Genomic DNA, 24,018 nt, shown 5'->3' on the forward strand with positions numbered 1-24,018 from the left:
TAAACTCTATACAGTTGCTGACTGGATTTTACAGCAATGTATGTTAACTTAATCCTGAAATTTTCCAAATGAACTGTTCCAACCTTTGAAAATGTGTTTTCAGGGGTGAATGAGTTAAGATGAATCTGAGGAGTACAGTCTAATTCAAGGCTCTAACAAAGCTTACCATTAGGGGCCGAACTCGATAATTTGGCAACTCGGCGTATGGTTTTGGTGTAATATTTCATATAGACCTTTCACAAGAGAATTTGAGGCTACAAGTTGGTCAATGAATTTTCCGCAAGTAGGATTTGTTAATGTTGAAGTTCAGACAAAGTTTTGACAATTGTATGAAATCATAAATCATACTTTATAAGCAGTAAAAACTTACATCCATTTTTTTTTTATTATTATTATGAAAGTTAATTGACAAACAAATTGGGGTAAATGTCAATCAAAACTTTAATAAAAAAAAAATGGGGGGGGGGGGGGAGATGATCTGAGCCTGCGCTTGATCATGGAACAGCCTCGGACCTTAATCATTTACTCATAAAAGGAGAGGTTTTCTTGAAAATGCAGCACTTTTTTTTATCTCGGAGATTGGTCTTGCTAAATTATCCCAAAACCTGTCACACTCTCAATCGTTTCTGGAATATATTCAACAAATAAATCTACAGACAACACAAGAGGACAATCTCCGTCTCTGTGGTGTGGTGGAGACGTTGTTGTGGGTGTGAAATATCAAACAACTTCTCTAAACTGTCCTCCTAGTGGAGTATCACGTACTGCGATATCAAACAACTTCTCTAAACTTTGTTGTGCTGAGCTACCTACCATTACAGAGCTTCATAAACAATTGTTGTTGTTTTCTTAATTACAAATACGGAAATATTATTATTATTTATTTTTGTACTGTGTAGGATGAAAAGGTGACTGTACACAATAATTATAATGTGGGGATGTAATCCCAAAATACATTGAATATTTAAAACAAGCATGTGTCTTTGTTGTTCTTGCATTCTAACTTGCACTGTTTAAGTTACATTAGTGTATGCAATGCTGTAAAGCTAAAATCCTTACTACTTCCATAGTAGTAAGGATATATTTGTTCTTGGTTAAAATGATGATCTCCAATGCTCTCGAAAACATTTGTTTTTATACAGTGGGACCTCAATAATCCAACCACTTCTCTTCCTAGCCCTTCAGAGCTTATATTTCATGTTATATATTATACTTGACAACAAATTAAGTTTCTTGTATCTTTTATACAAAACTGAAGGAGAGGCCAAGGAAATGACCTTGCATTAAAAAAAGATAAATGTCAATTATCTGACATTTCATGTAATATAGCTCTTTATGTTAGATTAGTTCTATAGAATATAAACAACAAACACCATATTTAAGAGGGTTTTTTTGTATTCAATTTGGTAATAATATATTAAATTTTATTTGAAAAAGATATTGAGCATGCCATTCAAGAGTATGTACAACATATAAGGTTTTACTTCATGTACAGACAAACACCAACTGGCAGTCAGAACCTTCGTAAGATGGTCAGAGAATGTCCACAATATACGGCAAATTAGCACTGGGTTAATTAACACTTGAGCTCAAAGTATGGTCCAGAATTATTAATCAATGTTATGCCCTAGATAACGCTCTATAATTAGCACAGGGTGATGTAAATAGTCCAGACAAATATTGCCCGAGATGTAATGACTATAATTAGAACAGAGTACCTGAAAATACTTCAAGGTGATGTAAGGTACTAATAAGTCGGAGATGTAAGGTACTAATAAGTCGGAGATGTAAGGTACTAATAAGTCTTGAGATGTAAGTCTCGAGGTGTAAGGTACTAATAAGTCGGAGATTTAAGGTACTAATAAGTCGGAGATGTAAGGTACTAATAAGTCGGAGATGTAAGGTACTAATAAGTCTTGAGATGAAAGGTACTAATAAGTTTGAGATGTAAGGTACTAATAAGTCCGAGATGTAAGGTACTAATAAGCACATATATCACCTCAAGGTATGATCCAGAAAAATACTCGCAAGCATTGCCAGATGTACAGGATACAATTTAGCTCTATATATCATACTATGATTCGCTATAGGTTAATATCTTAAATGCTTATCATATAGATTAAATACCAATCCAGTAAAAACATTAAGCGTATGGTTGCTATGTATATTTGTGGTGGAAGAACTCTGGGTTTGAACAGATACACACTTTTAGGTACATGATGTATTTTATATCTACGAAATATGACAATTGATGCTTACACATATACCAAATATTTTAGATGACGATTGATGTTACTTGGTATTTCTACAAAAATACGTAAAAATATATTCCAGCCATTAATATTTACAATTCAATCTCTCAGTGTCAGATTAAAAGATTTGTTCCAAATGGTGTCAGATTAAAACAGGCTCATTTTTCTTTCCAAATTTGTTTTTCGATTTTCGATTTATATTAATTAAATTAACCTAAGAAGTGTTCCCCAGTCCTGAAACCCAAGACATGTGCTGGTACTAGATATGGTCCACAACCAAGTGTCAAAATATCATTTCAAAAGAAAATCTTATTAATAATTTTATCAAATTGTTTTCGAAATTTCAACTAATTACTGTTTTGCTTACTGAACAACAGATGCGAGTTTAATTTTTGTACACAAAACACTTGATACTTGACGCACAGAACTTTGTTTTAGGAAGGAATGTAGACAAAGGGGGACAACTCATAAAAGATAACAGAATTAGGGGAAAAAATGGGTGGATGCAATATTTTTGCATGAAAGCTGAAAAAATATTCAATGAAGGAATGCTTTCCATTGCATGCATCACCCCACTCCGACCAGCAACACAAGACATGGCACATGTACTAAGGCACACAGCAGCCAGAAAAACTGGAGCGAAATGAAATTCTCTCATTTATATAAGTGGACAGGAATTTTTTAATGAATTCCTATACAAGCTTCAAGAAGATTCAGACGAGATTCTGTGCTAATTTTCATCTAATTTCACATTGGGTTTTTTTCATGGGTAATTATTGCTTGATTCATATTCTTAGAGAATATCTCTTATCTACACTTTGCTATGACTAGGGCATTTAAAACCGTTATATTTTAACATACATGTTAGTTACTACCCTCCTTGTTATTCTGAGCATGATTTCAAGATAGGTTATGCTTAAATTCGCCATTAAATGTTATTGTGGAAAGATAAATATTTGAAAGGGAGATCTTGGTAGAGTATTTATTATAGGCAGAAGCCCTGCCATATCAAATGCATCAAAATTCAATTCAAACATATTAAAGGTGAACAGATCCAATCTCAAGTTCTTCTGATCTAAACTAGGTTCAAACTTCAGACTTCAATCTGACATTAATCAAATGGGTTAAATGCAAGTAGTGCAAGATCAGCATGCTTTGTGATACAGAAATTATTATTAAACACCTAATATCGCTTCAATTTCAGTGACATGGGTTCTAACTACATCGGTGACAAAATTTACGTGAAAAGCAAACAAATCAAATCAAAAATGTATACATTGCACTTTGAGAAAAATCTGAATTTTCAACAATAAATATTAAATAACTGATTTATGTACAGCAAAATTGCAAAAAATTATACAGATGTCGATAAATCACGATCACTAAGTTAAATAGCACTCATGTTTAAAGACAGGTTCTAACCAAGCAAAAATACTTTATAATTTCCCAACTATGAATTCAATGGATCCAAAGATTGACATTTAATATTTCAAAAAACGTCTTGAGATGAACCCTCACACTGAGAAGAGGAGACAAGCCAAGGTCGACAGATACACAAAATGGGAAATTTCCAAGGTTGACAGATATAAAAAAAAATAGTCGATTTCCAAGTCGACAGATATGAAAAAATGTCCAAAGTTGACAGATATACAAAATGGGTGAATTCCAAGAGACACATGTCATTTGGATTTGCTAGAGATAGGATTAGGAAAATACTTCAGGTGTAAAACAGCACTAACATTTAGATAGAGAGGATGAAGTAACATACAGGGTGTCACACTTCTCGCTCCAGGAAGTAACTTGTAAGACACTCACCTTCTTATGTAACATACAAGATACACCCCATCTTAACTGTATGAAGTAACATACAAGATACACCCCATCTTAACACAGTATGAAGTAACATACAAGATACACCCCATCTTAACTGTATGAAGTAACATACAAGAGGCTACTACACCTAACTCTTTAAGATCTGTTTCAAAGAATTTCTACAGATGGCAATATTCTGCCTTCCAGAATAATATCAAAACACAAGATTGGCAAGTTTTCCATAATGAAAACCACAGTGGAGTGATACAAATCTTCCTCCAATGGTTAGTGCATGTGTAGCCTTCAACCACCCCTGTGATGAAATATAGCAACAATTTACTTCACTTTATTCTTGCAAAAAAATTCTTCAAATAACAAGACATATTAAAATAACCAGCTTGATGAAATCACCCATAATATCAGACTGTCACGAAAATTGTGTTGATGATATTCATTTCTATTCATTAACACTATCAATACAGTACCCACAAAGGTCTGTTGCATTATTTCATCTCCAAATATTTGTTTGTTTATTTGTTAGGAAGTAATCAATTATATGTGTACAAACAAATATTTGTGACACACTACACTGTGGCTGTCAATACAAAACAAAATTAGAACGCCCGGTGAACACATGTGGACGAGGTGGATGATAAGATACACAAGAGGAATGTTCAGGATGACAACTGTCAAGAGGAAACAGAAGTTACATTTCTGATGGGTCTTAAGGTATTAGCTACAGGTACAATATAAATTCATTAACATGACATTAATCTGAAGCATTGCTGTTGAATTAAAGTTGTACACACATCAAAAGTCCAAATATCAGTGGAGAATAATCTACATTCAACGAGACGAACATGTTTAGGTATGCTAACTAATCTACTACGTTGTTAATCTAGTAATTTTACAATGTAAATACAACATGTACAAAGAAGGTTTGTGTTAATACAGAATACATGTCTCCACCATATTACACAAACAAACCTATAATACATATATTTATGTCATGGATTGAAAACTACCAATGAACATGGTTTCCTATAAGGCTTTACCTTAACATATTTTCCCCTGAAGAACCATTTGAACTCCTCCAATTCAGAGTTTGGAATTTCAGGGGTGAATAAGTTAAACTAGCTGTATCTCGGATACTTGACCATCAAATCATGTAAATTTACATCACGACGTACATACAATATAACACCTCCACAAACATTTCAAAATGCAAAAGAAAAAATCTTACTGGGTAAATTGTGATAAAATAAAAGAGCAAACTGTATTGAAATTCACATCAATATGTAACCACCTGGTCCACGTGTTATACACTGGCACTCCAGTCATTATAATGATCTTGTCCGTAACCTCAGTTCCGAGAGTATGCTGTCTATCGTTAATATCCAGTGCATAAATGGCTCATCATTGGGACCTCTTGTGTAACTGCAGTATATATTTAGATCTTTCCTTCCCTTGTTTAGTCTGACTTGGACGAATCCACGACTTGCTTCTTTATTGCCTCCGTGGCAGCTTCTGAAGCCATTTTCTCTGCAACTTCTCCGGCTGCAATTAAAGGGAGATAATTAAGTTTTATAAAATAAAATTTACTCACTCATGATCGGAAAAACAATTTAAGTGATTACCACTTACAGTGAGATATCCATAACTGGTACCCACTGATGGTGGAGCGTCCCTAAAGTATGCCCACTGATGGTGGAGCGTCCCTAAAGTATGCCCACTGATGGTGGAGCGTCCCTAAAGTATGCCCACTGATGGTGGAGCGTCCCTAAAGTATGCCCACTGATGGTGGAGCGTCCCTAAAGTATGCCCACTGATGGTGGAGCGTCCCTAAAGTATGCCCACTGATGGTGGAGCGTCCCTAAAGTATGCCCACTGATGGTGGAGCGTCCCTAAAGTATGCCCACTGATGGTGGAGCGTCCCTAAAGTATGCCCACTGATGGTGGAGCGTCCCTAAAGTATGCCCACTGATGGTGGAGCGTCCCTAAAGTATGCCCACTGATGGTGGAGCGTCCCTAAAGTATGCCCACTGATGGTGGAGCGTCCCTAAAGTATGCCCACTGATGTTGGGTTGTCCTACATACATATAAATGGTATGCTTTTCACTGAAGACCAATATTCACCAATTGAATGTTTTAGCAATTTTTTCTGTACTAGCTGAAAGTATACTGTATATCTAATTACGAAATTTGAAGATTATTTGACCTGACATTCACCTCTTTCGTCATGAGAAAATTAACTGGTGTAGTTAATGCATATATATAACTCATTAAATGTATATATAACCATCATACCACAGTGTGTAACCTGCTAATTATATCTTTACTGATTATAGTGGCCTTGTACATCACATTCACACCAGATACACTAGTACTAGGTATGTATGTTACAATATACTGGTAATTATAGAGCTAATTTACTCTACATACCTAATTGATAGCATACCTCATTACAGGGAAATAATTGCTCATAAATCTACATAAAATCACGGCATGACATGATTATGTAAACCACAAACAGATGGCATTAACCTGCTGCTGACCGATCAGCATCAGCATCAGTACTATGGGCTTAGATACTTCCCAGTGTACACTGGTACCATAATCACAAGAGTACAGCAACAGCCGTTCAACACATCAAACTACCGTAAATGTGCAAAGTTTTCATAAACATAAATATACACTTCCTTTTGATTCTTTACAATATTTCAGGAGATGAAAACATTAAGTTCATGTTAGAAAGGGAAAACAAGCACATAAAATGATGTACTTTTAGTACCGTAAATATCATAATAAAGGAAATACAAGTTATTTGTAGGTCATCAGTGAACCAGATTTATTTAATCTTAATTTGAGGAGATTTACCACCATTCACTATTTGTATATCATATATATCTTAAAGGTTAACATTTTATGTATAAAATAAATCCACATTAACAGTGAAATGACTGGTTTAATCAGATAATGCACTGCTATATGTATACAATATGTATCCTGTCTATATATAGCTGTGTGTAGATTTAAAAGTTTATAACTATCGTATATGAAAATCCAGCAACAAGAATATTTACAAAAGAATCATATTCAAATTATTTAAGTTAATCTGTAAAGAATCTCTTGTCAAATGGTCAAATGGAAAATATTAGAAACTCTGCACCCATCAGGGATGAATAAATAATTGATTCCAATACATTTCTTTAAGTGGTGCATGTTTTCAACCAATTTTCCATTAATTATAAACCATCATTACAACAAACAAAACATGTTTAAATATTCATTTTATAGAAAGAAATCAACACTAATATTAGTCATCACTATGAAACAAAGCAAGTAGTAAGACAATACCAAAGTTTCAAACTAAAACTGAAATAACAAAATAAAAAATAACTCAGAATACTGGTAACTAGACAGGATATTATTATAGAGAGGAACTATAGACTGAACACATCCCAGACAGAACTACATCACCAGGATATGTTATTTTCTCGGCCAAATGCTGATTAAAATATATATCATAATGAACCAGGGTGTTCAATCATAGAAACACATTATGACTGCAGGTTTCCAATGGAAGCTGCGATGAAGGCTGTGTCGAGTACATTTTGTATGTGTGTCATGTACGTGCTAGGCTGTATATAATCAGAACGGAAGGAGGATAGCCATGCAAGCAGATTAATGCACCAGGTTTGAAAAATGGGAATGCTGATTGAGGCCAGGAAGAGGTGCAAAATCTGGAGGAACGGATAATTACCAGAGGGGAGGCGTGAAGCCATGTGCTTGATCAAAACATCAAATTTTACGCCAGTAAAACTTCATGAGGGTTAATGCACTGGAGCATCTCACTGCTATTACATTTACATAAAATGTACATTGATGTACCCAGGTTTATCTTTTGTATAATAACTACATATGAACTACACATGAACTGCTAATATGTACCTAAAATAGTACAAATCAGAACACCTGCCATTCTAAATATCGGCAGCTTTTGTATTTGTTGCAAAAGCAGACGCACACACTATGACCCTCTTTTTTATTTTCAAAAGAGGGTCATCATGTGCACCCTCTTTCAGTATATCCGGGGTTGGCAGGTATGTTATGTCAGCTTTTTATGTATGATAGAATAAGGAATTGCATTTGAATAGCTTTTAATGGCTGAGAATTTTTTAGTCTTTAAAAACGAAATTTATCTATATTGTATGCATGTATAAAGACCGTTCCAGTGATGTTGAAGCTTGAAATCTGGGACATAACAATAAAAACTTCCCTTTCACTGTCCCATCCCCACAGCCACATAACATAAGCAAAACAAAGGGAAATACAAAGTCTTTTTCCGAGTTTATATTGTAATCAGTTATAAACAGAGGGAAATACAAAGTCTTTTTCCGAGTTTATATTGTAATCAGTTATAAACAGAGGGATATACAAAGTCTTTTTCACAGTTTATATTGTAATCAGTTATAAACAGAGGGGAAAATATGATCATGAAACGGTTGCTTAATGATGAAAATAGTTGATACAGAGAAAAAATTACCAACTTTTTTGAAAAGATTTGACTGTAATGAAAAATACCATGCAACATCTAACAGTCATAACATGAAGTTAAAAGATAGCCTAGATCATATACATGTAATTATATATAATCTTTCGTCAGGAAGATATAAAGATAGGAATGTATGTACAAGTAATAAACTTCAGTCATCATGATCATAAAGATATGTATGTATATATGTGTTTATAGTGTGTATATGTAAAAGTTATTATAAACTTTTACATTTCTGCTACTCACAACACTTGCTAATTTTGCGCACAACTGGTACACAGTAATCGCCAGTGACGTTTTCATTAGGAATACCGAAAACCTTAGCCAACTTGTCATCAAGGATGACTTTACCTACAAAATCATGTTAGAGCGACACCGTTATTGTTAGCTATATTTAGTCATGGCACACAAACACTACATTTCTAACTCAAGCTGTTACAGTATTGTATCGAGTTTGGATCAAGCACAAGACTTACAGCATGTAACATTAAACTTCATCTTTCAAAAGCTTTAAAAAATACTTTTTAAACATTATGGAAATTTTTCAAGTCATGAAAAAGCGCACTTTTATTTATCACATAAAAGTTGGTAGAATAACAAAACAATTTCAGTCTACATTTGTTCTTTGTTCAAAGGTTAATTGCATTGCTTTATCTTAAAAGCTAAACGCTTTCACCCCTGTATTTTACAATGAACTATTCCAACCTTTGAATTGGAAGAGTTCAAATGTGTCTTCAGGGGTGAATGAGTTAACTAATGAAAAATATTTCTTGAATATTTCTTCATGATTTCTCATCACTTCAAATGCACAACAACATTATCTGTGCCAACAATCACAAAATGCCAAGTGTGTCTATTCATAATTCATAACCTGAAAATTTCCTTGCCTTCGGAATGAAATAGCAGATTAACCGATCACAACAAAGGGAAGTAATTTCCAGTGGTCAAGCTGACCAACAGTAACTTACCACATTCCCTGGCTGACTGTTTGGCCAGGCCAAACACTTTGTACAGAAACAAAACAAAAGGGGCATGTCAACATTCACAGATCTGACCACATTCAGAAACAGAGGGTGCAACATTCAGGAACGCATGCTAAACCAGTCGTGATTGAGTTTATAAGTCTGATAAATAACTGTTTTCCTTATACCTAACTTTTGTTTAATTATCAGATAATTTATTTTTTACCTATTGTTTTACATGTACTTTCTTATTGCATAACCCCTACCTTAGTCTGACCTTTTGTGTTTTGTTTGACCTTCACCTAATGCCATAGTTTGACCTCTACCGAAATATGGAATCATTTGGAAGATAACAAAAGGATATATTGCACCGATGGCTTTTTGTCTCAACATTTCAAACACATATCTATTGGCTTTTTATCTTTTAAAAATATATTTTAAGTGTCTAATCAATAGTTGCAATTTTTTAATCTCTGTACCTATCTTGTGTTACCATCTTCAAACAGAGCAGATAAACGATAACTTTTTAAAGTAAATTATTTATACTAAAATCTCCTCAAAGAATTATTTTGTCGAGACAAACGAGATGCATTTCAAAGAAAATTAAAACAATCCACCCTGGTTTCTTAAACAAGGTATCGGGTAATAATCCACCCTGGTTTCTTAAACAAGGTATTGGGTAATAATCCACCCTAGTTTATTAAACAAGGTATCAGGTAATAATCCACCCAGGTTAATTAAACAAGGTATCGGGTAATAATCCCCCCTAGGTTCTTAAACAAAGTATTGGGTAATAATCCACCCTAGTTTATTAAACAAGGTATCAGGTAATAATCCACCCTGGTTTATTAAACAATGTATCAGGTAATAATCCACCCAGGTTACTTAAACAAGGTATCGGGTAATAATTCACCCTGGTTTCTTAAACAAGGTATCAGGTAATAATCCACCCAGGTTACTAAAACAAGGTATCGGGTAATAATCCACACTGGCTTCTTAAACAAGGTATCTAAACAATGTATCAGGTAATAATCCACCCAGGTTAATTAAACAAGGTATCGGGTAATAATCTACCCTGGTTTCTTAATCAAGGTATCGGGTAATAATCCACCCTCGGTTCTTAAACAAAGTATTGGGTAATAATCCACCCTAGTTTCTTAAACAAGGTATCAGGTAATAATCCACCCTGGTTTCTTAAACAATGTATCAGGTAATAATCCACCCAGGTTACTTAAACAAGGTATCGGGTAATAATCCACACTGGCTTCTTAAACAAGGTATCGGGTAATAATCAGTGACTACAAGACTTCATGTTTATTTCAGAAAGATTAGTGTCACGAGACTTGAATACATGTAAATCTGAAAACATGAAAAGCTTCATTCCAGGGTGCCGTAACTAAACAACACTTCAGGTTAAATGTCAGGTTATATGGTGGTAGACTTCTATTACAGTAACGTACCCCCAAACACTGCAGAAAAGTCAGAGGTCATATCATTAGAATACACATTTACATGTACAATAACTACAGACGGCATGGCACATCAACACACAGAAATTACAACATAGAACATAAAACAAGCAGAAAATAAAATATAGTTATATCATATCTGTGTGTGAGCATTGTTACAAATACAAATATGTCTAAATGTATAGAAATATAATTGGTCTAAATATACACTAGTATCTTACCATTAATTCATATAAAAAATATAGAATTTGTCTAAATATACACTAGTATCTTACCATTAATTCATATAAAAAATATAGAATTTGTCTAAATATACACAATCCAAACATTTGTTCGTTGCTATAACTGGAGCTCCAAGGCTAACAGACTAAAAGTATGCAAAGTGGTCTTTGATAAAGCAAATGAACAAACTGCTGTAATCAGCAATAATAAAAGTAAGCAATGGGTGTGAAAGATGATCCGCCCCAAAGCCCTGTTGTCCCACAACTACCCTTCTTACCCAAAATATGTCTAAGTCGTTCCAAATAAGATAATACACATACATAGACAAACCTTTGGTTGACATGAATATTTCCGACTGTTCAGGGCCAAAACTATTTGATTCACTAATTATTTGTGTATTTCAGGACCATTTTGTAAACAGATATAGTTTGTTTTAGAAGAATTTTGTACATCACAATCAACTGTATGATATTTTAAGTCTAAATATCAATACACTGCATATTTAAACCTAAAGTTTAATTTTATACAAAAAGTGTGTGTGTGTATGTGTGTGGGGGTGCAAAAGACATGAAAAAGATCTTAATTGCTCAACTGTATCTTTTGGGTTATTTTTAAAACTTTTGACCTTTGATACCTTGAAAGAGGCTCAAGGTCATTCATTTGAAAATAAAGTTCAGAGCCATCCATTCAGAAACAATAGGGGATATATTTCATTCTCTGAGCTGCATGTATACATCTATATATCTGTATATATATATTGTTCAACACAATTGATGACTGTGACCAGGAAAGGTGGTCAAGATCACTCATTTGAACAAACAAATTCAGTTGTTTAAAGAATTATTATAAGTTGGCAACAGAAGTTGCACCAAGGCATAGTCATGCTAGGTGAACTTAAAATGTTTGACTTCAAAAATCTTACATTTATTGATGTTTCTTTAGGAGGACAAAGCTTCATACAACAGTTTTCAGCACATAGCACTAAATGATATATGTTTATAGATAAATATGTAGAATGTACAAAAAGTATATCACAACATTAAAGATTTGTAGATATAATAGGCTATGATCGGTGTAGGCAACTCACCCTCGTGGATGGCATCAGAGGCCTTGTCGAGGGCAGTATCAATCCTATCCTGATACTTGAGTGCGATCGGCCGGATCACTCGGTTGTAGATCGTGTGGGATCCGTTCCAGGTCATAGGGGCCATACAATAACCAAGGAAACAGCACTGGAACAAACAAGTATTCAAACATCAAAAGGAGGATACAAACAAACTCAAACGACAGTGTTTCTACCTCTCTATAGCATACTTTTCACTCATATTTACCTAGAACAATAAATAAAATGAATGTTAGTTTTGGGTTAGAACTCGAAGGATGAAGTTGGCAGATCCAATGCAACCCAATTAGAATCGATCACTCACATGTCCACAGTAGCAATACGATGTAGTACTTATTTAATGGCTTCTGTAATTCTAGAACCACAGTGTTCTCACTAATTTTTCTACCTGGTGGTTTTGGTACTCCCAAGGTTTGCAAAAAGGAGGTACACCAGCAGATTTTGGGGGTACACTTTTGAATTAAGGGGGGTACCAATTTTTGTTGTCTTAAATTATGTACTAACACAATAAAAACAATGAGAATTATCATATTCAGCAAATGTTTTCGTTTTGTGATCTATATCATGTAAATAATATTTATTATTATTTATTAATAAATAATAGATTATTGCAAGGATGACTGCAAGTTGGTAATTTTTACCTTGACTTGAGCAACTAACACCTAATGGTCCTCTGGTGCTATGAGGTAATGGTTACTTTGAACAACCAACACCTAATGGTCCTCTGGTGCTATTAGGTAATTGTTACCTTGAGTAACCAACATCTAATGGTCCTCTGGTGCTACGAGGTAATGGTTACCTTGAGCAACCAACACCTAATGGTCCTCTGGTGCTATGAGGTAATGGTTACTTTGAGCAACCAACACCTAATGGTGCTCTGGTGCTATGTGGTAATGGTTACTTTGAGCAACCAACTCCTAATGGTCCTCTGGTGCTATTAGGTAATTGTTACCTTGAGTAACCAACATCTAATGGTCCTCTGGTGCTATGAGGTAATTGTTACTTTGAGCAACCAACACCTAATGGTCCTCTGGTGCTATGTGGTAATGGTTACTTTGAGCAACCAACACATAATGGTCCTCTGGTGCTATANGGTGCTATGGTTACTTTGAGCAACCAACACCTAATGGTCCTCTGGTGCTATGGTTACTTTGAGCAACCAACACCTTATGGTCCTGTGGATTGACACCAGCAGTATCCGTACAAACTTATAATTACCTTCAGGAACCAGTAGAATGGAATCCAGAACAGGAAGATATCAGCGAAAAACTCAATGAGGGAGAAAACGGCATAGACCACCCAATACGTCAGCCATTTGGTATCGTCTTCCTTATTGTGACTCTCAATGGCTTTGATTCTGAAATTTAAAAAAAATCACATATTTTTACATCTACATCAATCATGTTCATAGCCTGAGATTACATATTTACATGCAAAACTTCTATATACGATATGTACATGTACTTGTTAATGCAAGTAGATTTAAACTCTTGTTTCCTGTGACTTCCTTAAATACATAGAGGTTCCTCAACGAGTGATGGTTGGTTATTATGTTTTATCTAACCTAAGTTAGTTAATCTTCAAATTGTATTAAGACACAAGGTTTACCGAGTGTCTTTTACAATTTGAAAATTAACTAACGAAAGTTAGATGAATAAATGTGATAACTTATCATCAAGAGTTTGGTAACCTGTTTCTCACATGATGTTCGTATTTTATCTGGAAAAAAAACCACGTTTTCCCCCTGAAAAATACATCATCTGTGTTTCCGTTGGGGGAAACAATCACCTTGGAGCATGACGTCACAATGGAAAATGACACTGAAAAGCTTTGTTACATGACGTCATAAATCAAAGACTGACCAATGAAATCACGTCCAGGGTGTCACCCACTAGTGGTTAACCAACAATGTTTACCACCAACTCCTAGCAGGTTTATTCAATGAGTCTTGAGTGAGGAAACCTACAGTGGTTGTGGGAGAAATATAATTATATAACTGTTCACAGTTTGTTATTTTCACATTTCCATCAGTGTCTATTGTAATAATCCGGGAAAATAGACAATTACCGAGGCACTAAAGTCCCCATGCTCCTACACATGTATTCCTAATTAGCTCTCTGCCTGATGTTATACCAAACTGTCATAGGTGTTTGAAATGTAAATCGAAATATTTTGAAAAGTTACAAATCCAAAATACTCCATAACGACCCCTGCTAATTGGTTGAAAATAAGTACATTGGAAGTCAGGTATGGGTTTCTGTCCTGGTTAGGAGATCATTTCAATGTTGGCTTTTACACGAATAATAGGTACAAATGCAAAATGTCTGAATAAGAACCCTGGGCGCTTATTGGGTTGATTACTGTAGCTGTGATATCTAAGCATGAATTTAAATAATGAAATATACATGTAGCTGCCCATACATACAAACATTAATATTACACAGCACAAATCAGTGTCCCTGGTAATATTACACAGCACAAATCAGTAATATATTTTCATACATAATGTTCAACAAACATGTTTGTACATTGAAAAACATGATGTGGCTTTAAGCTGGCCCAATTTAATATTTTTCTATATTTTTTTTCAATTTTGACTCTGACATGAAAATTTATAGGATAAATATCACAAGGATCCCTTTAGCAGGAGGCCCACCCCTTCAAATAATCTCAAAGCTGTCAATTTTTACAAAAAAATAAATAAAACAACTGTGACCCCAACTCTGTCTTCTGTTTTGGATCGGACACTGCAGACAATCGGCATGCGTAAAGCATATAATCAGTTAGTTTAAGGGGCTCTGCCCATGATGACAAGGCCAAAGGAACAACACTCGGGTGCTTACATTAATTATATATTGTAGGTATACCAGTGACACATCTGTTAACATCTAAAACTAACCATGATCAGCTTGACAAACACTGATAGCATGATACATCTAAACAGGACGACAGGTCACTGCCAATTACAATTCCACCGGCTCTGATGCTGCTAATTTTGCTCAAAATATGATGACATGTCTTTGTTTACAGAGTGTCATGGTATATATATAATACACCAGACAAACTGATGCACTGCACACAAGAGAAAAATGAATCATTGTGTTATATATAGGGCATCACTAGTTGACTTTGTGTAACGTGTTGTACTAACTACACAGCTGTGTAGTGTATAATACTAGTATTGATTATCAAATAACCCTGCCCAGTTCCATATATGTTATATGTACTAATCAATATTTATATTCTTGATGATGATAAAAAGGATGTACTATTCATTCATGATTTTGATGATTTTTTTTATGAAAGCAACATTAATATTTAGCTATAGAGTTAGCTAGCCAGTAGTTTTTTCAGCTTATCAAATTATGGCCACTTTCCTCTATATTTATTCAATTTTTTTTTGTAGAATCTAGCATATCCAGAATTCTATATAAGACAAATTAAATAAGCAACTACAGAAACTTTGTAGTTTTATATCTTGTTCCCAATTCAGGGCTCCACCCTGGCCTCTGACTTCTGAAAACCTGGGTCCCCTGGCCCCAACCAAACCACTCCAAGAAACACAAGTTCACAAGCTTTGTTGACACATTCTTTAAATATTTTAATTCAACATTATTGCTGTTGATTACATGTATATCGTAACACTGATCTGTGTAGGGTATTTTAACGTTGTGTATATATATGTATACTACATACTACAATAAGTGTTTTCACTTCTTAAGATTTCAAACAGGTGGTTGATTTTAAAGAGACCAGTTGGATGTTGACAGTCTACAATGTCATAAACAGATTAATTCTATACTCCATAAAATACCTCGCTCAAAGTCCTTGAAAAGCAGAAGCTCAAAGTCCGTGAAAAGTAGACACTTTTTTTGCTGACGACTGGCTTCTTAACAAGAACTCTATTTATAGCTACAGTAGCTAGTTTGTATATATCTACATGTATATACAGCTGGTATACATGCAACAAGTGTCTTTTTTTGTGTGTGTAAGTGTAGATGTTTATGTCATATCATACAAATAAGTTATTGTACAAGAAATGATAACTAATGTAGCATCATGCCATCATGGAGGTTTGGGTGGGGCCGCTGGTCTGTGGTTTGGGGACAGGTATTGTTTACGTCAGCATCACATGCCTGGGTGGGTCCGCTATAACTATATAGCTTGTCTATCTGGAGACAGACACATATGTCAACTCTCGATGAATAATTCATACAGAAAGTGTTTGACACGACAGAAGACAAAAAGTGAGAGTGAAATGTTTTATATTAGCAGCAACACTTTAGGAACATTTCTCAGAAACAGCTTGCTGGAAACTGTTTACTAGCAGTTCCATGTTCTAATCTAAATTAATTAAATTATACACATGTAACCATTTATATGGTACATTCTGAATCACTGTTTATATTGATTTTTCAAATGCATGAAGACAAAGGAAGTATATATCATTTATTAAATATTAGATTTAGCTATTCATATTTTATACAGATTATATATCAGCGATTCTGGACACAGACAACTGAGATCTTGACTACAGTATATCCTTTCTCTGGGGGACTTCGGATATATTTTTAAAATATTGTTCAAGCCATAATTGTCACAAAAATTATTCTTTAAGTGCTGACACCAGTTAAAATGGTAAATTTAGCTAAACAATAATGTAACTGAAGAATGTGTCAATGATATACATCACTTGTATATCTCTTCATCTCAAGAGTTTACAGCAGGTTTTAACACTAAGTAGAGCACTGACATGCCCTTGTCTGCTCATACATAATTGACAGAAAGTTTACTGCATGGTGTACAAACAAAATCAGATGAAGACTGGCAGGTTTGACTTTAAATAAAGTTGTTTCCAATCAGCGAAAGTTGATGAACTGAAGCAGTGAATACATCAGACAAAATTGTGTCTACAAATGGATGGATGGACAACAGAAAACCAAACCAAGCGTTGAGTATAACCCAATTCCTAAATTCCTATCCCCAGTCGCCACCTAAACTTGTTGCAGCGAAAGAGGGAGATTCATTATGTCTCACAGTTGCACAATTATATACTGTACATAGCAAGAGTCATGTTATTGTAGACCTTCTATGTATTATTAAAGCTATTGAAAATATGCATTAAAACATATAATTGTAAGTCTAATATTAATGCTGCAACATCTTCCTGTCCCACAGGGAAAATCCCTGTAGATGATGACAGCAAATGAAAATGGAAAATGAGAGGGGCCCTTTTTCAGTTTTGACAGATTCAGGGCTCCCTATAGCTAGCTCCTTCCGGATCATCTTATCTCTGGCCTATTGTCGGTCCTACACGATAGCTGTTCCTAATTCCCTGTAGGATATGTGATTGGATTTTTCAGGAAGTTTCACCGATCATCATTCAACTTCCCCATTATTTAATCCTTCCTGTATACATTGTTTCTGTTGATGATGCAATCCTTATTAAAACTGGATGGAAATATTTCCGCTACCTTTTTGTGACTGTGAGATGTAAACAGTTAATTGTATGGATTGATTACTGCTTCAGTAACCCAGGGGAAAGTTCCAACTGTATTTTGTCGTTTATACAAACATAAAATATACTAGGTACAAATGTATGTAATTACTAACATATACATTTATATACAATGCACATAAATTAAATGTATCTGACATACACATATATATTGGGAAATGCAAATAAATGCCCCAATTCCCATGCAAATTGGTGCCATTACTTAACAAATCTTTGTAAATACTGTAGCAATATTACCCTTGGCTTTAAAACTATGAAATAATAATTAACTCATTCAAGTTATACTTAATTGTATAAAAGTTTAATCAGATATTTTAAGAAATTAATTGCTAGAGCAATGACACCGATATTGGAAGTGATGTGACAGACAGACGCATTTATAAGGGCAACACTAGTTATATGCATGCCCCCTCCATAAACTTGTGGGGCATAAAAATGTGACACTTAGGCCAGTTAGGGGTGTACATTTTATATTAAGAGTATATTAACCCTCAATTAAACAGATATTGAAACATTTTCTGGATCCTAGCCCAAGGCCAAACAAAAAATATTTGGTGTTTCTGGTAACCCTACCTACATATACCCGAAACTTTTTTAGGCAATTTTTGAAGAATTACTGTTAAAGTCAAGACCACTCTCCTATATAAACCACATAAAAATATTTTCAAAAATAAAACTTGTTAGCTAAACCTACCTACCCTAATTTTTTCCAACTTGTTAAGGAAAACATATATTTTTCGTTTGGCCCAACCTATATTTTGGTAAATAAGTTTTGAAAATGTTCACTTTCCCCAACAAAAAATCAAATAGCTCAGAGCGACAGTGGTACACTCATAAATACTGTATATATATATCTATATATTTCACTTACGATGCGTAGGCAGGATACAGGAAACCCACAAAGTTACACACAAACTGGGCACCATAGCCAATCATCAGGTAGAGTCCTAGAATCGCTAGCAGACCTGTAAAATAATAAACACTCAACTGTCAACATTACCAAATTATACATTTAACGTGAAATGGACTGGACCCTGGTCAGAATAATTATACATTTAACGTGAAATGGACTTGACCCTGGTCAGAATAATTATACATTTAACGTGAAATGGACTGGACCCTGGTCAGAATATCTGATATTAGTTATATTTTTAAGGTGTGTTTGTGGCCTTATAAAGGCCTCTTCCCTAGTTTATTTATGCTCGATTTCCCCAAATCAATAGAAAAATCACTTTATTTTTTGCAAATTCAGACCTCAAAAAAGGTACAGGTCCCTGTCAAAAAGAGGTGGAATAATCACACTGCATGTACACACCTTAAATATGGTTAGAGATCCTTTTTATCTACTGGATCCTGGACAGCATAAATCTATTTACAACTTTATGAAATGTATTCTGATTTATATACAACACGTATATTAACATAATCAAGCGTCTAATTTACTAACCAACAGTTACTTTAACTGTTATATACCCCAGATAAAACACAATTGTTAAGACTGACAAATAAGATCAATTCACAACAGCCAATTCTATCAATATATCGAAGTGGCACAAATATGTATACCAGTGTTCGACTTGCTCTTTTTGTTGATAAAAGCCTGTTGATTGTGTTCAAAAACAGAACACGGACCGATTCACATTAAAAAAGAAAATTAATATTGTAGTTTTGAAAGCTATAACTTCATTAATATAGATAAGGAAATGTACTGATTTTTTACATTGTGCGATCAATGACTAGAATAGTGTAGCAGTATGTATAGCTGGTGATGTAGTAAAGAACCATCACACTTTAGTAAGTTCACATTGTGTCCAACTGAACGGGAAAATGATTCAAATTTTCTCCAGACTTTCATGCTCACTCATGTCCACAATTCAAATCAAGAAATGGACCACAAGAATGATGTGTAAATGGTTAAAAGACATAGGGCTAATATCAGAAAACCTTGACTATATAGGTTATTGCTAATATTTGGTTATGACTGCACAACCTACCCCCCAATGCAGATCAAGTTTAGTAGACCTGATGTCCACAGAACAGCTGTTGCAAAACTCAGGCCCATAAAACGACCAACCATTAGGAACCTATGCATACTGCAGCAATGTACTTTAATCGAGAAATACTTATCTATTTGCTTATTTATCTAGCTTCAGTCACACAATTTTGAACAATGTAACGTTTCTCGCTTCCAGAGATATATTAATTTGCATATATCTTACAAGAAAGTGCGTTTTACCAGCTGTTTGATCCTCCCATTTACTGATACTGACTCTCTTTGCTCACCTATTGCAACATATAAACGCCGAACTCCGGTTTTCTTTTCAATTTTTTCTAACGTTTCGGTTGCGAAATTCTTCTCGTGAAGTAATTTGTCCAACTTTGCCTTCCATGTCTCCACATTTTCCGAAACTGCACTTGCCATTTTGATGTGTGTGTGGATTTTCGATTCCGACTGACTAGGAGTGACGTCACCGGAAATGGACATACATCTGGTCAGAATCAGTGAAAAGCTTATGTGTATTGCGAGTCTTGTGCACGTTTAGCTTTACCGTACTTATTCCATTAAATCAAGGATGTGTAGTCCACTACACATCCTTGATTAAATGAATAACGTTAATCAATTAAAAAAAAACTCAAATCATAGCAATTTATAAGACGCTCTTATCCATTTGACAAATACACAGTGGCATTAGGAACGAATAGCTCAGATAATCATAGCCAGCAGAATTCAATGAAAGTTTCACATAATGGTTATGTCACTGTGTAGAGATGATTTTATGAAAATCTAAGCATTCTGATAAACTGGTGACTTTTTTGTAAAAAATACAGGAAAATTGATTTTTTGTCAAATTCAACACTTTCACATTTTTGGAGCGTGTGGCATTGTTCAAAACTATAACAACAATAAAATAATGAAAATAAACATTGCTAATCAACCCTACAAATATTTTATTTATCATAAAATATCTACAACATGTTACAAAAAGCGTTTTTTTTTTTGAAATTGTATGGATAAAAGAGACTAAATACAAGCTTAAAGCAAACAGGACACATAATTTGATACAAAAAGAGTTAAAAATTGAACGAAATCTACACAAAGTCGTTATAATTAATTTATTTTACATTTTACAATAATTTTGTTCCTGGTGAGAGTTGTCTACCTTGAAAAAAATCGGAACTTTTTGCAGAGGCATAGAATTTATACAATGACACTTATTTTCTTTACCAAACCAAAAACGACGGATATAAATTAAATTACTATATTTAATTGTCAATTTACTGTTCTTTTATGGAACAAAATTACTCTCAATCATGTACACTTTGGACATCATTCCATAGCCTGTTTACTCATGGCACATTAACATATCAGGTACGTATGTAACCATAGGCTATCGCATGGTATGCCGTTATTACGTGCACGCACATGCACTTGCATTTTATAGGGATCTTGATATTTCACAAACCACTATTTTCACAGAGTTATTGTAATTGTATTTGTGAACCGATTTAACTGACAGCGTAACTCGCTCGACAACAAAAGTCGTAGCGACCAAGAGCTTGTGCACTACTGTGTGTTAGCACGTGATACGTACAGGTGAGGTCGGTAAACAAAACACATCAGTCTGCATTCCATGCGCCTCATAAACGACCTTCTTGAAGTCGTCTGATCGTATATCATATATCGTATATCAAAGATATTCCTAAGAATTATAGAATTAGTCTAATAAAGTTACGCATGTCTGCACATTCATTAGCAATCGAGACCGGTAGATATCGCTNTCAGCAAAAAGACGGGAAGGGCTGACAAGGTTATCAGTTATATCGTTGATATACAAGAGAAAAAGAAGCGGACCTAAGACAGAGCCCTGGGGTACACCAGCATTAGTTGTTTTAGTATGAGAAGTAACATTGTGGATGAAGACTTGTTGATGGCGATTCTGTACATAATCGGATAGCCAGTCTAAAAGATTTCCATTTATTCGATAGCTTTTTAATTTGTGTACAAGACCANTGCATTGTATTCATATGTTTGTACTGATGGGCCGTAAGGCCGAAAGTTAATAAATGAATTGTATGTCAGTGTTTTCCCGTGAGTTAATTAATGTCACCGGTGTTACTATAATTTACACTACGGTAATGGAATGCCCGATACGCAATACGGAAATGACGACACGAAAATACGACAAGAAAAACATGTGTATTACGAAGGGTGGGAAGTCCTTAATTTGTTAGATTATTCTTATTAAATCATTCTTTTATCAAACAGAAAAACATTTTATCTTAAAAAGTAGGTTTAGNTATTGGTCTATAATTACTGGGGCATTGTTTATCGCCTTTCTTAAAAGTAGGTAGCAGCCCAATGTGGTTTTAAAGAGAAAGAGAGAATGGAGATAACTCGGAAATTTTGTTTGAACAGAGGTGAGAGAAGGAGGGGTGTCACAAGCCTTTAATATTTCTTTTTTGAAAAAACATGTTTTCGACACATTTTGGAAAGTGTTTTATTCATGCGCTGTTTCTGTATATTTTTCTCTTTTTCGTTTTTCATTTTGCCTTATTTCCATTTTCAAAACAACAAAATTAATGAATTTATCATGATAAAAGGTCACAGATTTCCTAAGTAATCCAACAAAATACATTATTTGAGTTGTCCCATTAAGACTAAAGTATATTTATCAAAATATACACTTTGTAACAGTGCAAATATTAATAAAATATTTGACTGAATCACTATCGTAAGTTGATTGCGTCAGAAACTAAATCATATTTAGAATATACATAATAATACATTTTGACCAGGCATGTTTTGATGAAATTTAGATAATATTCTAAACTGATGTTTTTAAATTTTAATTGACATCCACCTCTTTCACACTGTAAAACATTTCATCCTTGTGAAAAGGTTTGAGTGACGCTTAAAATAGTTCTTTTTATCCTGTCTCTCTTTATAATGGAATTCCTAGGATTGAACAAATACTTCTAATATTCTGTGTTCTCAAAGATTAGATACATTTCATATAAACACACGCGGTTATTTGGTAAGTATTTTAACGTAATACTTAGTAGATTCACAATTAAATAAACAAAATGCACTTTATCATGATATTTTTTCATAAACTGAAGTCATCGGAATCCTCTTATTAAAAAAAACACAACATATTTTACCAGTTTGTAACATATCTGTGTACTTATCAAATAAGAAATGAACAACTATGGCATTACTAAGCTGGATTTGCCATTTGTAAACAGTCGAAATATGCGATTAAGTGTTTTTTTCCTGTTGGGAAAATGTTGCAATTTAAGGCGAGACTTTGTGAAATTCCAATTAAATGATTGTATTTACATATACCCGTATATATATATACAGGCGGTGACCAGCCCTGGGTAAATAGTGTCGTCTTGTCACACGTAATACTGTATACAGCGCGCGCCCACGCACTGCTGGATTAGGGATGGGACTTACACCACTAAAGGTAGAAACCTAAGGGGTTCGACTCAAGCACGGACATATTTTTTTTTTCAAAAATTGTTTATTATGCCGGACATTGGACCAAAAAATAATTTTCTAACACTCAATCTTTTCAATAATTTCATTAAAAAAATCTTCAGTTTGTAAAATGTAAGTATTTTATATAATATTTTATGGAAAATATATACACATATTTAATCTGCCCCTACTAAGCGTTGAATCCCTTTGATAAAACCACATTGTTACCATTAAACTAAATTCACAATCTCTGTTAGTCTATGTTTGATATTATATTGTACAATTTACTGATTTTTATTCATGAAACTAAAACACTGAGTAACAACAACCATGGCTGAATCGATTCACGGACCGACAACTATATTTCATTGATTGAATGATTGTAACTGATCGATTGATTAATTGATCGAAATCGATTCATCGTAATTGGATTGATTGAATGATTGATCGATTGGTGAATAGATCGTTCAATCAGAACGGTTCAACTAACCTTCATGCACATGTATGATATAGCAATCAAACGTTCGATTGTGTGACCGAGCGAACTGTGGTCACGTGAGAGGAATGTGATCGTAACGAAAGGGGAATATGATCACGTGAGGAAAATGTGATCACAATGG

The 24,018-nt window shown here is 34.3% G+C and overlaps 1 protein-coding gene across 3 annotated transcripts; it reads right to left on the reverse strand.

The window, feature by feature from the left end:
• Window positions 1-2,167: 2,167 nt before the first annotated feature.
• LOC110450972 (receptor expression-enhancing protein 5-like) lies at window positions 2,168-20,395 on the reverse strand. 3 transcript variants are annotated; one of them, XM_021498788.1, is made up of 6 exons: window positions 20,197-20,395; window positions 18,785-18,878; window positions 13,614-13,752; window positions 12,360-12,504; window positions 9,588-9,623; window positions 2,168-5,621 (listed from the first exon to the last, which is right to left on the reverse strand). In XM_021498788.1, exons 1-6 carry the CDS (start codon window positions 20,333-20,335, stop codon window positions 5,536-5,538), a joined length of 639 nt encoding a protein of 212 aa, XP_021354463.1. In that variant the 5' UTR covers window positions 20,336-20,395; the 3' UTR covers window positions 2,168-5,535. The 3 variants fall into 3 exon arrangements, with proteins under 3 accessions (XP_021354463.1, XP_021354464.1, XP_021354465.1); XM_021498789.1 differs by lacking the exon at window positions 9,588-9,623 and adding an exon at window positions 11,042-11,050; XM_021498790.1 differs by lacking the exon at window positions 9,588-9,623.
• Window positions 20,396-24,018: the final 3,623 nt, after the last annotated feature.

The sequence above is a fragment of the Mizuhopecten yessoensis genome, unplaced genomic scaffold, assembly GCF_002113885.1.
Source record: "Mizuhopecten yessoensis strain PY_sf001 unplaced genomic scaffold, ASM211388v2 scaffold5575, whole genome shotgun sequence".
Classification (NCBI taxonomy): domain Eukaryota; kingdom Metazoa; phylum Mollusca; class Bivalvia; order Pectinida; family Pectinidae; genus Mizuhopecten; species Mizuhopecten yessoensis.